The sequence below is a fragment of the Juglans microcarpa x Juglans regia genome, chromosome 6D (genome assembly GCF_004785595.1).
Source record: "Juglans microcarpa x Juglans regia isolate MS1-56 chromosome 6D, Jm3101_v1.0, whole genome shotgun sequence".
NCBI classification, from domain to species: domain Eukaryota; kingdom Viridiplantae; phylum Streptophyta; class Magnoliopsida; order Fagales; family Juglandaceae; genus Juglans; species Juglans microcarpa x Juglans regia.
Window position 1 is genome coordinate 26,834,688 of NC_054604.1, and position 16,582 is coordinate 26,851,269.

Genomic DNA, 16,582 nt, shown 5'->3' on the forward strand with positions numbered 1-16,582 from the left:
TCATATGGTTATTTCTTGCAGGGCAAACCGCATCTATTAAATTTCATATTTTTCTTTCTTAAAACAGTTTGCAATTGCTGGGTTGTTTCTCACAGTGGGATTGTACCAGATTGGATGCATGAGACAGGTTCTCGTTCTTTTGTTTGCCATTTATAAATTGGGATGTAAAATGATACGCCTGCAATTATTTTTATAATCTTTTATATAAGCATGTTTAAAATGAGAAGTATTTTTTATAAAATAACTTAAAATAATATCAATTTTCATAAATAACCTTATTTTAAAATATAAAATATGGTTATATAAAATGAATTGCCCATGAATACATTGCTTTCCTCTCCCCAGGTAGCTCGCTTCGTTCAACCTTGTCGGGTGTATCCCTTTAGAGTTTTGAAATGAATAATGGGAAGTTTTAGACCTCGTTTGAAATTTTAACTGATGAACTCAGTTCAATCTAATTTTACGCTGAGTTTAACATCTAAACACAATTCTCAAATCACTAAACTCATCTCAACTTAAAACCTCTTTACACATAAGACCCATAATATTTTTCAACTCAACACTTCTTTACAAGTGAGATTCACAACCTTTCTCAATTTTCTATAAATACATTTTAACTCATTTTAACATTCAAATACATCTAAACTCAATTTAGGTAAATCCCACAAAACTCACTCTACTATCTCAACTCATTACTATTTATAAAAAAATCTCAACTTATCTCAATTCAACTCAATATCTAAATGAGGCCTTAGTTTTGCTCATGTATCCGGTCTAATTGACCGTTCAATTTTCCAAGTGAGTAGAAAAATAGATGATTTTGACTCCGAGATTCAAGCCGAAATTAGAATTGAAATATATTTAAAAAGGTTTAATCCACAAGTAATTTAAAAGCACAAGCAGTTATGATAACAATTATCCTATCCAAATACAAGGCAATTGTTTGAGGATTGGGAGAAATATAGAATAAGGCAGGCATCACCTATGGCTACGTCCCTGGAAAAAGGAGGATCATTTTAAGTTCGGCTACATAATCATAATTACAATACCATTACGTCAACCAGACTTGATTTAACAGACATGAATTCAGTAACCTTGGAGATCACCAGCATCAAAGAAAAGCCATGTAGAAACAATGTCTAGCCTAACAGCATTTGCAAAATTTGAAAGTAAGAGCTCAAACATGAAAGAAATATATTACAGAAACAAGAAAGATGCCTCCCATTCCTTGGCTGCGTCTCACTACCAAAAAATAGTAACTCTAAAAAGGCTGGAACCCACAGCCATTCTCAGCCTCGATAAGCGCCTAAGCATGCCAACCATATCTGCACAGAGAAACACTTGATCGATCCACCAAACCCCAAGAGCATCAAAATGCAACGTCTCTAATATTATGCAACAACATGATACACCCAGGAAAACATGCACTATTCTGTACAAACGTCTAATATCTCAAATTTAAAGGCGACTTCAAAAGCCACCGAATTGTTGCTTTGAAGCGCCACCATATCTACCAGGTATAACACCACTGCTTCCGTAAGCTGGAGGTACAGTGCTCAACCCTGGACAATCTCTTGCCCAGTGCCCAGGTTGATGGCATTTGAAGCATTCGCCTGAGGAGCTGCCAACACCTGGCCCAGAGGAAACTCTATTAGGATAGCTCCCTCCTAATGCAGGACTACTCATGATACTTGGGCAATTTGTGGAGCTATGACCAGTACCCCCACAACTGTTACAGAATGGATATGAACCAGGAGTGCCAATTGCAGCAGCAATAGAACTATTATACTGGTTTCCATACCGACCAGCTTGGTGTGATGGTACACTGAAGTCTTTGCCAGCATTGCTACTGTTCCCGGTATAGTTCATTGATGGTGTTGGTTGCCTATTTCCAATATTCCCAACTACAGTACCACTCATTCCAGGGTTAGGAGAGATACTTTCTGTATTTGTAGCAAAAGAACTATAGTTCCCTGCTTTAAGCTTTTCCATAAAATCCAAAAGAAATCTGGATTCAGATGCAAAATCTACCTTTTCTGCTTTGACCACTGTTGACTTTACTCGTTGTTCATCACTGTATGTCTCCTCCTTTACTTTCAACTTGAATATATATTTTGTAAATAGAACCTTGCGAATTATTTCTCCAAATTTATCATCATCTTGCTCTTCATACTTCAAATAATACAAACTTTTTGCAGGCATACCCATTATCTCCTCACCGCATTCCTGAAATGCAGTTACCCATGTTAAGCCTGTATGGTCTTGTATCTGAAACTGAAGTATATACCTGTAATCACACTCCTCGATGGACTGATCGCACCTATCACACCGCCATTTCCCATCCCCATTATTTGTAACCTTTTTGTTGCATTGTCGATCACCAATCATGATAGGACATGCTGTGTAACAGAAATTGTCAACCTTTACAAATGAAATGGTTGCACTGACAGTGATCCAATCTGGCTTCTCAGATGTCCCTAGCTTCTCATCTTTGATTTGAGATATTGTCTTGCGACTATCTGTCTTACCCACACTTGTTTCCCTGGAAATAGAGACCGATGGGATGCTCCTTCCTTCCTTGTCAAACCATTCTTTCAGCCTGTGAGCCTCAGGAAAATTGGGTTCTATAAATAGTTGACTGGTAGAGATGGTCCCCAGTGCCTTCCCATTGAAGTCATTAACTCTACCAGCTTTAACAGCCAGAATGGGGAAAACCCCTGAATCACACATGTTTTGCAGTCTCTGTCCTTCTGCATTTACAAGGTTTCCCCACAGAGTCAATTCAACGCTTCGGCCAGACATGTCCTTCAAGTGTAGGATTCTCCTCTGAGTTTCAGTACCATTTTTTCTCATTATTGAAGCAGGGGGACTGATAGAAGACACGATACCAATTACATCCACAATGCTGTTGCTGTCCATACCTTCAATATCACTTATGGGACGGAAGTGAAACTGCTGCTGTGGAATTGTGCTATCATCTTCAAAGCAAGGCTGTATTATTGAAATGCTCTCTAAAAAAATTTCATGATCATTTTGGAGGTGGTTGAAAGCCTTTTGAGCAGGTTTTAAACTTCCCTTGGAAATCAGATAGACCTTACCAGCTTCAATCTGGTTGTAGAATTGATCAGCCACAGCATTAAAGCAAGTTGCCCTAATTTCCCCACCATCAGAATCAAGAAGATCAAAAGAGAATACTTTACCATCACCACGGGGATTATTGTAGTGCTTAAGTTCTCCTTTTGCTGTGACTCTAGCCTTAATTGTCCACCGGCCCTGGTATGGATTCAAAGCAGCAATGGGAATTATCCTAGGGGGAGCTTCATTTCTAGCTACTGGTCCTCTGTTAGTGTACATTGGAGGTGGTTGTTGATATCCAGACTGAGGTTGACGAGTAGAGGTATTTAGAGGAGGCCGCAAAGCTTCTGGCCTGGGGTTATGGAAATTCGTGTTCTGACCACTATATGACCCATTTAAGGATGCTGATCCCGGAAACCCAGTGCTAGTCTCCGCTTTAGGGTACATGGAAGGTGCATTAGATGCAGCATATCTTCCTGAATCGGAATTTGTTGGATAAGTATTGCCATGTGATTGATTTATTCTAGGATGCTCCATGGATGCCTCAGCCATGTTCGGTTTACTAGCCCGACCACCAGGTGAACTGCTGGCAAAAGATGAGAGATTCCCAATTTGCATCCCTGGTTGAGCTATGGAGGACTGAACAGCAACATTTCTCGGAGCTGATACAGGTTCTCCAATTAGATCCATTTTTTCCAGTATCATATCCAAATCAACAATGATTATAATCCTGCTTGCAGTAATAAAGTCAACATGTCATCACCAAAAGCATGCCATAGTACGAGAGCAAAAACAAATCAGGAAAAAATGACTCGGAAGAAAAACTCATAAAACTGAGACTTCTTTTATAGGCAAGTACCACTCACACACCCTGTGTAAACTGCTGACATCCCCTGAAGATCAATGGGGTAGGATATATTACTTGGTCCAAAGACCATTTAACACAAAAGTATTTCTGAATTAAAAATCTTACAGAAGAAAAAGTGTCTCACAACTTAAAAAGACAGAAATTTCAAGTAAGAATGGACTCTCAACCATATACCAACATATCAACAATTTCCAACTGGACCTAACCATTAAGTTTCTAATTTTCAGCACATCTAAAGATGCTACAGGCTAACAAATTTGACCATCACCCACCAAAAATGCACCACTCGCGATGGCACCTATGGTGGGACCCATTGATGGGGCCTTACTTGAAACATTCTCTCTTTTCCTTAAATATATGTGCATTGAAGTGCTGCTTTCCATCAATCAATACACAGGAGCATGCTCGCATTGAACATGTCAAGGAAGAATAATTATTAGGATATCATAGGATATGGACAGGTGATACTTCCAACCTATCATAGGATATCATGTCATTAAAAATGAATAGTTACACAAGCAATTTTAATGTCATGGCATATTGTGATAGTTTGGGAGTACCACGTCATCTGTACTCCAGGACTACCTAGTAATTTTCCATTACAGAAAGATAATATAGAAGCAGAAAATTCAGAGCAAAAACAAAATCAGAGATAAAAATTCAAGGACCTTGCCAAAGAAACCTTATTTACATAATTGAAGACCAAGGACAAAAATTAGGAAATAAACTAATATCCCAAGATCAAATAAGCAATTTCACTACTTTTTTTTTGTGATAAGTAATAAGAAACTTTATTCCCAAGAATAGGCAAAGCCCAAGTACAAGGAACGTATACAAGGAAAAACCTACATCTTTCTAATAACAAAAGAAAATCTAAAACAAGTTCTGAAAGTTATCATCTTCCATTACAAGAGTTTTAGCCCACAAACACAAAGTACTAAAGAAAAAATCCCTAAGTTCTACCATTGAACGTTCTTTGTCTTCGAAACATCTCTCATTCCTTTCAAGCATAGACACCACATGAGACATGAAGGAATCATCTTCCAAATATCAGCAGCATACTTTCTTCCCTTTAATCCATACCACCCTGCCAATAGATCCACCACTTCCTTAGGCATCACCCAACAGTAAACCCGTCCGATTAAAAACCTCATTCCACAAAAATATGGCCACTTCACAGTGAAGAAATAGATGATTAACAGATTCTCCAACCCTCTTGCACATGACACACCAATCAGCTATGTACATACCCCTCCTCCTAAGATTATTAGTTGTCAAAACTTTGCCAAGGGATACCACCCAACTGAAAAAAGCCACCTTTGGAAGAAACCTTCACTCCCCAAATATTTTTCCAAGGGAACTCACTGCTCCTGTGACAGGTTAATATGCTGTAATAAGAAGAAACCGAGAACTTAGAATCTCCTGCATGAACCCACAGCATACTGTCCTCCCTTCCTAGCATCACCTTTGAACAATAAAGTCTTTCCAAAAAAGCAGTAACATCATCCTCTTCCCAATCATTGACATCCCTAGTAAAGTTAACATTCCACTGAATATTATTATCAATGCATGGGAAAGAATGTTCCACAGCTGCAGTTTGATACCTTGCAATCCTAGAAAGAGAGGGAAAATCCGACTTAAGTGTAGAATCCACAAGCCAAATGTCATGCCAAAAAAAATTCTCTTCCCATCTCCCACCTTCAATTTAATATGATTAGAGAAATCCCCCCAACCTTTTCTAATGAACTTCCACAAACTCACCTTATACACACCTCTAATATCTTCTTTTTCTTTTTTTTTTTTCTTTTTTTTGATAGGTTACACACCTCTAATATCTTTTGAGCACCAACCTCCCCACAAACTTCCATATTTTACATCAATAACATTTTTCCATAAGGCATTTCTTTCCATGTGATATCTCCAAAGCCATTTCCCAAGTAGTGCTCTATTAAACAATCTCAAGTTTTTTTTTATCCCCAACCCACCACAAGTAATCGATTGACAAACCTTTTTCCAACTAACCAAATGGAACTTTTTTTCTTCTCCGTTACCACCCACAAAAAATTCCAATATAAACTCTCAATTCTTCTTTCTACCCTTGCTGGCAAAGGGAAAAAAGATAAAAAATAAGTAGTAAGATTAGACAAAGTACTTTTATCAATGTTAATCTTCCCCCTTTAGACAAGTAAATCAATTTCCAACTAGCTAACCTCTTTTCAATTTTCTCGATCACCCCATCCCAAATAGTAACTGATTTATGTGAAGCCCTCAATGGAAGACCGAGATATCGCATAGGAAGTGAAGAAATTCTGCAACCCAATATATTGGCCAAGTCTGAAATATTCTGAATGGTACCCACGGGAAGACAAGTATTTTTTTCTTCTAAAGTTCTTACAAGACATAAGTATTTTTTTTTTTATCAATGAAGAAGAACTTTAGGCCCGGTTTGGATACACAAAACCATCTTATCTCATCTCATCATTACAACTTTCCCAAACTCCCACACAAAATATAATAAACAACTCAACTTTTTCAAATTCCAAAATAAAAATTATATTAAAAAATTATATTCTAGTAATATTTATTCAATTTTCAACAAAACATCTCATCTCATCTGAACTGTGTAACCAAATGAGAAAAGTAAGCATAGCCCAAGTACACGGGACATATACAAGAGCAACTCCTATGCTGCAAGACATACGTATTTCATATACTATCAATGGAAATAGAGCTAAGCACATACAGCATAGGGATCTGAGTGAATAAATTAGTATATATTATTGACATATAGTTCAAAGAAGATATTTGGCAATGTAGCATGTTTAAGCTGATAATAAAATGTGCAAATGTGGGCTTCTAGTCACTTGTGTTTTGAATTGTGCCACAGCATGTGGCTCTATGCATGATAGACACCAAAAAACAAAAAAACAAAACCATGAGTTTTTTTGTGCCAGTTTTTTAGCGCATGACTCATGTTTTCTTAGGTATAGCCATTTTTCTCTTGTTTAATTCTTTTTTTCTTATCTTGTACCTTACACAAAAAGTTTTACTTTTAGGTTTTGCACACTTCAACATTTTTAAACTTAGAAATACTTGGTCTACAAAGAGATCTTACAACAATAAACTTACAAACTGATGTGGTTTGATATGATACGTTAGATTGTAAAACTCCTATTGTAAAGTAGATATGGCGTCTCAAATCAAATCACATCAGTTTGTAAGTTTACTTTTATAATGTCTCTTTATAGAACTTTTATAATTTCTCAAATCACATTAGCACTTCTCTTTTAAAAAACATCAGCATAACTCAAGGTACTTGCCAAGGCCCAAAACAACAAAAAATCTATTGACCACCAATGCATATATAACAAGAAACAAAAAGTTGACCATATATATTTCAAACCATAAAAACGTTGACCATGTAACACCCTAATACACTTAAGATGAAATTATGCAACCACATTACACAAGCTATACATGTGCCATCATTACATTCACTTTTCCGAAAAGAAAACCTTCCAAGCCTATAAGAGCATTAGTGAAGCTACTCTTTAGCCAAAATTTGACTAGAAAATTCACTTTTCCTAGTTTAGCTAGCCACTTTCAACAACATCAAATACCAGACTCTCTAAACCTATCCCTATTCATTTTAAATAATTATTTCCATTCTTCCCTTACAATTTTTATTCTTATTGTAGTTGGAAAGTTTCTTTAAGATAATCCTATTAAAAAAAACACATACACATAAAAAACATGATAATTTCTAACAAATATATTTTTAGTTCAACATAACTATATATAAAGATACATTGCTCTGAACTCGGTTGAATGGAAAGAAATGCATACATACTACACACAATAAGGGGAAATTTGGATAGTGAGTTGAGATGAGATGAAATGAGATGAGATGAAGGTTGAATAAAATATTGTTAGAATATTATTTTTTAATATTATTTTTGTTTTGAAATTTGAAAAAGTTGAATTATTTATTGTATTTTTTTTTTAACTTGAGAAAATTATAATAATGAGATGAGATGAGTTAAGAGGCATTTTGTATCCAAACCTCTCCTAAGAGTTAACGACATAACATGTAGTACTTGGCAAACAGACATGAACTAATTGTAATGTGATACCTCTCCCATTCATTTGCTTTTTTCTAATAACAACAGAACATATAGTACCTAGAGAACTCCAGATCTACCAAGGATAGCATAGTGAAAGACACGAAATAAATAAAATAAGCAAATAAATTGAATGGCCAGCGAATTTGGCTCAACAGATTTGGCCTCTGAAAATAGCTCTAGCTATTTATACTGTTCATTGTATGATGCTGTTTAAGGGAATTGGATAATATATAGCCAAGCAGTTGGTTTGCCAAGCCGACTACGAATGCTCTAAAACGCTCACTCCAATATACAAGCAGTTCCACCAAACCGTCATGCCTTGTGGTCTTGATGAAACATGACTTGCTTAAAGAGAGAGCTACTAAAACATAAATTATCTATACAACAATTATAGAAAAACAGTTTCAGGTCCTTCACAATTTTTTAAAAAAGTGACCTTTTCGACGAGTGAATTGATTCAACAATTGGTATCAGAGAACGTTGAAAGATGTGCTTGTTCAAACATGCATACTCATTTTATCCCAACATGCCGTCAAATCACCAAACCATAACTTAAAGCGCATATGTATTTCCCAACCCTCAAAAGTAAATATCCATCAAGAACAATTGAAGCGATTTCAATAATCTGTCTTAATTTCCACATTTTCTCCAACAACACGGTCTAGATAAACAAGCAAAGCCAAACCCAGAAATCTTGAACAAAATCAATCTATTTCAGCCAAGAACCGACAATTCCCCCGAACACAATTAACGAAAACAGAAGCAATTGACGCAAGAAAGTCTTACATGCGGTTTTGGACAACGTTACAGACGAACTGAGTCAACTGGACGACAGAGCCCTTCTGCAACTTCCCTTCCTTGACGAGAGCATTCATCTGCGTGGCCAGCATCCCTTGCTGATGGTGTGACCCATCGGAGAGTAAGACCCTATACCTCTCGGTATTGCTGTGCTGCTGTGCCTGAGTGCTCACCTGCTTCACGTCGATCACCTGGAGCACCGGCTTCACCTCTTCCGCCTTCAGCTCCCCGCGGCACATCATCATTATCGCACCTTCCGTCAGATTTATCGCCATTTAAGGAGATAGATTGAGGCGTTTGGACAAAGGGAAAGTGAGGCAAAATCTGGTTGAATCGGACAGAAAGTAGAAGAGTTTCGGTGAGAGTGAGAACGAGAGAGTCGAACAGTTTTTTTAATAACCCTAGGAAGGAAGAAGCGCCATCTTTTAAGAGGGAAACCGCTCTGTTTTTCGACTTTCGGTGGGACGGAAGGGCATTGTGGTTTTGTATAAATGTCGAACATGTCCCAAACTTACGATGCACACTAACCGTCCGCGTGTCTTTCTTGTTCCATGCCACGTGTATTTCAGCCGCTTGAGCTGAACCGTTTAAGGCATGGTTTGTATATTTTATTGAAATTTTTTATGAATTTAAGGAGAAAAAATTTAATAAAAATATTATAAAGTTATTAAATTGTTTGAATATATTATCTTTAATATTATTTTAATATAATAATTATGTCTGGCTCTTGGAAAAGATTTAGAACCGCAATAGAATTTTTTTTAATACTAGATTTTATTTTCTTTAAATTAACGGCACGTGACTTGGCTTATACTATGGCTAGTACAATTCCTTCCTATATTATGGCAATTACTTGGCTTCCTAAGAAAATCACAAACTAAATTGATAGAATTCAAATGAAGTTCTGGTGGGGGTTGAAGACTAACAAAATTCACAATCTTACGCCAAAATCTTAGAAATCAATTTGTTAATCTAAATCCTTAGGAAGCTTAGAAATGAGAACTGCAGCAAACCTCAATAATTCTCTTTGAAGCAAAATTACTTGGCATCTTATCAAAAAAGAAACAAGCACATGCAAAGAAATGCTCATCTAAAAATACATGAGAAATTCAAATTAGAACAATATCTCTTCAAAACTAACAGATTCCAGTCTCTGGAAAAGCATTCTCAAACAAAAAGATTTCATTCTCTCGAATCTCTGTATCCAAATCAACAATGGGGCAGGAACTAAAGTTTGGACAGACCCATGGATACCTTCTATTGATAAATTCACTCTAAAACCAAAAATACCTGAAACATGGCAAGACCCTCAAATGACAATTTTTGAACTCATTCTTAAAGAGCCAAGAAGATGGAATATAATTTTGTTATAGGCTTTTTTTACTCAAGAAACAATAACTGCAATAAGGAAATTCAATCTAACTGAGCACCATTATCATAATCAGCAGGACAATTCACGATGAATTCAACATACACCAGGTATATTTTCTGTAAAAATCAGCTTATGCAGCTATTGTTATTTAACAAAATGAACAAAACTCAACAAATCTCACTCCCTCATGGAAAAAACTCTGGTCCCTTAATCTTCAAGATAGCAGTAGAACTCAACAAATCCCACTCCCTCATGGATAAAACTCTAGTCCCTCATGAAAACAACAACAAAGCAGTAGAACAATTTGTCAACGAAACATTAAACATGTATCAGGAACATTGTAAAGCATGGGAGTGGAAATGTTTAGAACTCAATTCAAATTGGAATCGGAAGCCACCTGAATTCAAAGACACCTATTCCATCACATTTGATGCTGCAATGAGACAACATAGTAGTACATCAATAGTAGTTTGCAAATCAAACAATGGAGAAGTTCAATTTGTAGTGACAAGGTTTGTATGGAATATAGATTCAAATCAGAGTGAAGCAATGGTAGCCTACGTAGGAGTTCAAGAAGCATTCACAAGAAGTATCAGAAAAGTGATCATAGAAAGGGATTCACTGAATGTCATCAACAACATTAACCATCCACAAAAATCACACAATTGGAAATCAGAAAGAGTAGCAAGGGATACCAAGTTTTTGTTAAAAGACTTGGAAGAATGGAGAGCAGTCAAGATACATCGATCACAAAATTGATGTGCGCATTCAATAGCGCAATAGGCATATTCCAACAATAAGTTTGGAAAAATCCCTCTGATTGAAATACCACCATGTTTATTAGCTTTTCATAGTGGGAAGGACCCTCCCTTAGGTATTAGAAGCATGATCTCATGAGATGGTTTGTAATATAATCTACTCTTGTACTAATGTTTTTCTCTAATGAAGTCACTTTAGAAAAAAAAATCGCACGAGACTTGTCTGATAAAAATAAATAAAGAATATAAAATTGATAAAAAAAATCTATAAGTGCCCTTGTTTGTCTTGGGATAATGCTCTTTTATTTTATTAATACCCAAATTAAAAAAAAAAAAATCTGCCTTTTAATTTATAAAAGTCATCAAAATATTGTGTATAATGTATAGATATTTTAACCACAAATAGATTTCATAAAAATAAATTTATAAATTGATATGGCTTGATGTAGTATATTAGATTATAAAACTATTTTTATTATAAAGTATATCTAACGTATTATATAAAGTTATATTAATTTATAAATTTTTTTATGAAATTTTTTTTATAACTATAGCAGTTGTACTAATTATTCATGCATTTATAAAAACTAACGATTTACGTTGGCGACTGGCGAGGCAGGATGCACACGTGATGATTGGCAACTTTGTTGATTGCTCGAGGATGAAGAGGAGACAGTAAAAACACCATTGCACAAGAAAATGTGAAGCCAATGACAAGTTCTTACAAAATTACAAATAGGCCTGCAACCCGATCCATCGAGGATAGATTTGGGGCCGACTCGACAACCAGGCAGATTAAAACTGGTCCGACGCAACCCACAACATTCAGCATCGTGTAAAAAACTTTCAGAACCGAACACTTTTCTCTAGCAGTTCTTCTATATACAGTCGGTAGATACAACCGGCGTGTAGCCGTTCATGCCACGTCAGATTTAAAATGAATCCTTCCTCTCTCATCAGCTCTCTCTCTCTCTCTCATCAGCTCGGTCTCTCCCTCTCATCAGCTCGGTCTCTCCCTCTCATCAGCTCCCGCAGCTCGGTCTCTCTCTTCAAGTGTCTCCACGTCAGCCACGTTTGGACGCCGTTTGCACCAGCGCTTGCAACAAACGTTTTTCTTTCTCTAGTCTTTTCTCCCTTTCCTTTTCTCTTCATTTCTTTTAGAACCGAATGCATTTCACCTCTTTCCTTTTCTTTTCTCCCTTTTCTCTAGTCTTCCTCTAAGCCACTGACTAGCCAAGTTGAGGCACATAACTACTCTGCACATGAAAACGAGGAGACGCTCAGCTTATCGGGTTGGCATCATATTGCCATAGTCTCCTCCGCAAAAATGACCACCGACACTGACTGTGTGACAAACACCAGCAAGAAAGCCATGGGTTTTACTTTTCTCGTAGATTTTGTAGTAAATCTCGCCAGAGTTGCCCCGGTCTGGACCCGAGCGGTCTCACTTTCCATATCAATATGAATGGAACGGAGATTGAACATGTCTAGGATAAAGAACGAGACCTTGGCAAAATAAGAAACACCCTCATAGTCATGGCCTCCACTTTTGATCTTCATTTGCAGGTTGTGCATGTGAGCACAAACCACGGTTGCTTGAATGTGGGACTCATGTAAAGTAGTGACAATGAGATAAGGTTTTCGGGTTGTGGATATGTTGAATCGAAGGTTTCGGATGTAAGATTGCAGAACAAAAGAGTAGGAGCCATTGCTGGAAGTATAGATAGCCGGAGAGATTGGATGAGAGGGTTGAGAATGGCTCAAAAGGTAGTGAATCAATGAGCCAGATGGAGAAGCTTGCCAAGACTTATGGGAAGGTTTTCCACTTTTGGCAAGTTGACAGGAGGGACAATCTTCATCTTGGGATCCCACAGGTAATGATGGCCGTCACTCGGGATGGCCAGATCTACGAGGATCTTGTCAAATTAGGCTACATATCAGGCGAAAGAGATGGAGAATCGGGCTTACATATCGGGGCCAACGCATGGAATACACCCATTGGCAAATGGTGGAGGAAATAGGCTCAAGACTGACTCGGGATTACGAGACCCACCAGCACCATGACTACAGACTTGGGAGAATCGGGACTGAAATAGATGAGGAAATGGTCTTCCCTGGTACTTGGACTCTTGGAGGCTAGGATTTGAGAGACATACTGTCTGAAGGTAAGAAATAATTTACACTTCGGTTGGTTTGACAGTGGAAACTCAGAGCACTGGATTCATCAAATTCATCTTCAAATTTTGATGAAAATTACATGTTTTCCATATATCTAAAACCTCTCTATCTATAACAACACATTGGATTAGCCATTGAATTCATCAAAATAATAATATAATTTTTTTTAATAATAATATTTTTAATTTTTTTCTTTCATATTTTGCAATCTCTTTTTATTGTTCATCATTTAAAATTTTCCTTTTTATTGAAAATCTGTCTAGGTAGCTATCATGCCTCCACAATACCAATGATACAATAAGACAACAACATACATTGAGAAGATCCTCTTCTTAAAAAAACCAAAAAACCAAACCTGATGAAATTATTTGGCATAGCAAAAAAGATCCTATTTTTTATGCTTTATTACAGTAAGACAACAACATACACCATGGTTAGCTACTCCATTTTGGAAAGGTCATAAATATTATCAATGCACATGCATTGAGTAGATGATGTGATAAATATATTCAATACACCATGGCTAGTTGCTCCAATTAAATGCACATAATACTTTGAATTTGTTTCAATCACTACAAGCAACATGAGACAAGACCTGAGTGTTAACATGATGTATTATGGTGTATGTTCAACATGAGACAGGAAGAGAAAGAGCTTTAGACCCAAAGAAAAACAAATAATTCATCCTCACAGAAACTACTAGAGTGAGGTAAATATCATCAAGTAACATACAAGATATGAACAAGCTGCTATCATCACACAAAATGTTGCCATCAACAATTCTAGTTACACAACAAGTTCAGCAATTCCAATTACACAGTAAGTCCAGTTACACATCAGCAATGCTTACACAACAAGTCCAGGGGCACATATACAATTTCAGTTTATGTCAAACACAAAAAGGCTACATACCAACTTCAAAATAAAAAAAAGTTAAATCTCATAGTGGTTGCCCAGCCACTAAAAGCTGGAAATCTGAAATCATAACCAACAGTTACACACCTCCATCAGGTGTGGATGGATGTTTCTCGGATGTACCTTCGGAATAATTTAAAGAGTCCTCATAAATTTTCCTCTGAATATTTAGAAAGTAGGCTTGCTGCATGACATTCATGCCAGAAAGATCTTTGCTCATGATCTCCGCCTCGAACTTTCTCTTATCAAGTTCTAGTTGTGCGCCTCTATTGTTATCTGCCTTCGTCACCCATGATCTCCTCTCTGCCATGAACAACCGTCTATCCTTGGTCATTTTTTCTAACGCCATGTTGAACTCAGCATCACAGGATTCCTGGGTCTTCTGCTTCCTCAAGTTTTATTTCTCAGCTTTTTTGCCTGGAGGCCTCTCAACGTTCTCCTTCACAACGTTGTCAGCAACTTCACTTGACTACTCATTAGCTGAACGTTTATCGTGTGGCCTTCTCCTTGTATGCAGTGAAATCATGTGTTGTTGCCATTTGAGTTGGTGTCTCAAAAGACACCAACAATGCTCCAGTGTGAAGTTCACATTCTCCATCTCTTTGTACATTATTTTTGCCTTTTCAATTTGAAAAAGTGAAGGAATATTGTCAGAAAATAAATTTTAGATAAATAAATACATTATTAAAGGAAAATTATACATACCTTGTCTTTCTTGATCGCACCACTTGAGTGCAATGATTCTATCTACACTAGAAATGCACAAAACTTATTTGTGCATTTTTGGATCATGGACCAATGATTGATCAATGACTCTACTGAACGGTCCACAGTATTTGGTTTTTTATACTCGCGATAAAATTTAGAAATTTTGTCCCACATTTGAGTGGATTTTTTATCAGTACCTCGTATGACATCAATGCTAATGTTGAGCTAACCAGAGACAAGTAAGTTATCCTCCTCAACAGTGAAAGATGTACCTTTTTGAACTTTTTTTGCCAGAGGCCTCTTTTCACCGTGAAGGGGGTTGTTTAGACCACAACATTAGAATGTTGCGTGTATGTTAGAGTGCTATTACAATCTTCTCCTCCACTTTGTAAAAGAGTAGTGAAGAAGGGGTCCTCCTCAAATGGAGTGTCCATCCTTGAAGAATCATAATGTTTAAGTTGTCAGAAAATAGACAAGGCAGCACGTACAAGGCAGAAAATAGACAAGGCAGCACATACATTTCTATCGTAATTACTTTCATGACGATAATTACTCATGAAGAAAATTAATTTCAGTAACTAAAAAGGAAAGCAAAGAAAAAACAGAAAATGAAGAAATGGAGGAAAAGAAAACAGAGGCATGTTAAGAAGATGCTAGTCCAAATGAAAAAGAGGCAACGAAAGAAGAAAGACTGATGATAGTTTCAAGACAAGAATGATAATAGTGAACTTGAGTGTTTTTTTCTCCTATAGTGGCATTCAAGCTATCAAGAAGAAATATCAAGGGAACTTGTGAAAATATTACGCAATCCTCTTTGTCAAATTAAAGTAACTGCAAATAGAGAAATTTTAACACCATCTTCACACTACACTACAAATCATACATAAGAAGTGTTTTATATTTGACTCATATTTAAAAAGAAAATATCTGAAAATACTTTATTACCCAAAGTAATTATAAGACATGCAAATCATTTGAAAAAAGTGAAATCCATCATAAATAGTGAGTTTTTTTCTCCTATAGTGGCATTCAAGCTATTAATATAATGCATATTGTGAAGGCTTTAGTGTTGCTTCTGTATGTGCTTGTGAAGGCATATTCTATTTGGCATATTGTGAAGGTTTTTTTCTCCTTTTGAGATTTTACCATTATCATGGACCAATTTTACTTCTATGTGATAAATTATCACACACTGGGGATGCAAATCTAGAAATATACCAACAATACAATACAGAAAGAAAAAAAAACTCTTTTCCAAGTGGTTGCTTGACAATCCGCAACACTGATGCGCCTGAGAAATATTTAGATCATCAAATAAGCGAAAAAAATAGACTATCAATGCCAAAATGTCCAAAGTTAATAAAATCTTCAAGTAAATGTATATTGGAAAATAGGCTTCATGCAAAAAAAAAATCAAAGTTCTAGACCAAAAAAATCTAGGAAAGTCTGAACCAACTAGTGAAGGTTCCAACAATTTGGTATAATCATATGACTTTCCCTGTTAGGCTTGCAAGAGATTTGGCAAGATGTACTCAGCAACATTAAAAAAAGGAGCGGGGGAAGTAAGTTTTAACCCCAAACTACAACCATTTCTTCAAATGCACCTTAACTATCAAAGCTCACAAAAAACTAGGGTTGCAAGAGAAAAGAAATGAGATGAACAGTAAATGAAAGAAGCTCGTGCGAACCTGAATGTGGCACTGCTTTGTTTCTTTGGCACTCTGCTTGGGTGAACCTAAATCGGGAAGAGAAAGGGGGCATTGCGATTTGCAAAAACGAGAGAAAG

At 36.5% G+C, this 16,582-nt stretch overlaps 1 protein-coding gene across 1 annotated transcript; it reads right to left on the bottom strand.

Moving 5' to 3' along the window:
- Positions 1 to 962: 962 nt before the first annotated feature.
- LOC121234695 (replication protein A 70 kDa DNA-binding subunit A-like) lies at positions 963 to 9,326 on the bottom strand. Its single transcript, XM_041130747.1, has 2 exons — positions 8,854 to 9,326; positions 963 to 3,805 (listed from the first exon to the last, which is right to left on the bottom strand). Exons 1-2 carry the CDS (start codon positions 9,138 to 9,140, stop codon positions 1,471 to 1,473), a joined length of 2,622 nt encoding a protein of 873 aa, XP_040986681.1. The 5' UTR covers positions 9,141 to 9,326; the 3' UTR covers positions 963 to 1,470.
- Positions 9,327 to 16,582: the final 7,256 nt, after the last annotated feature.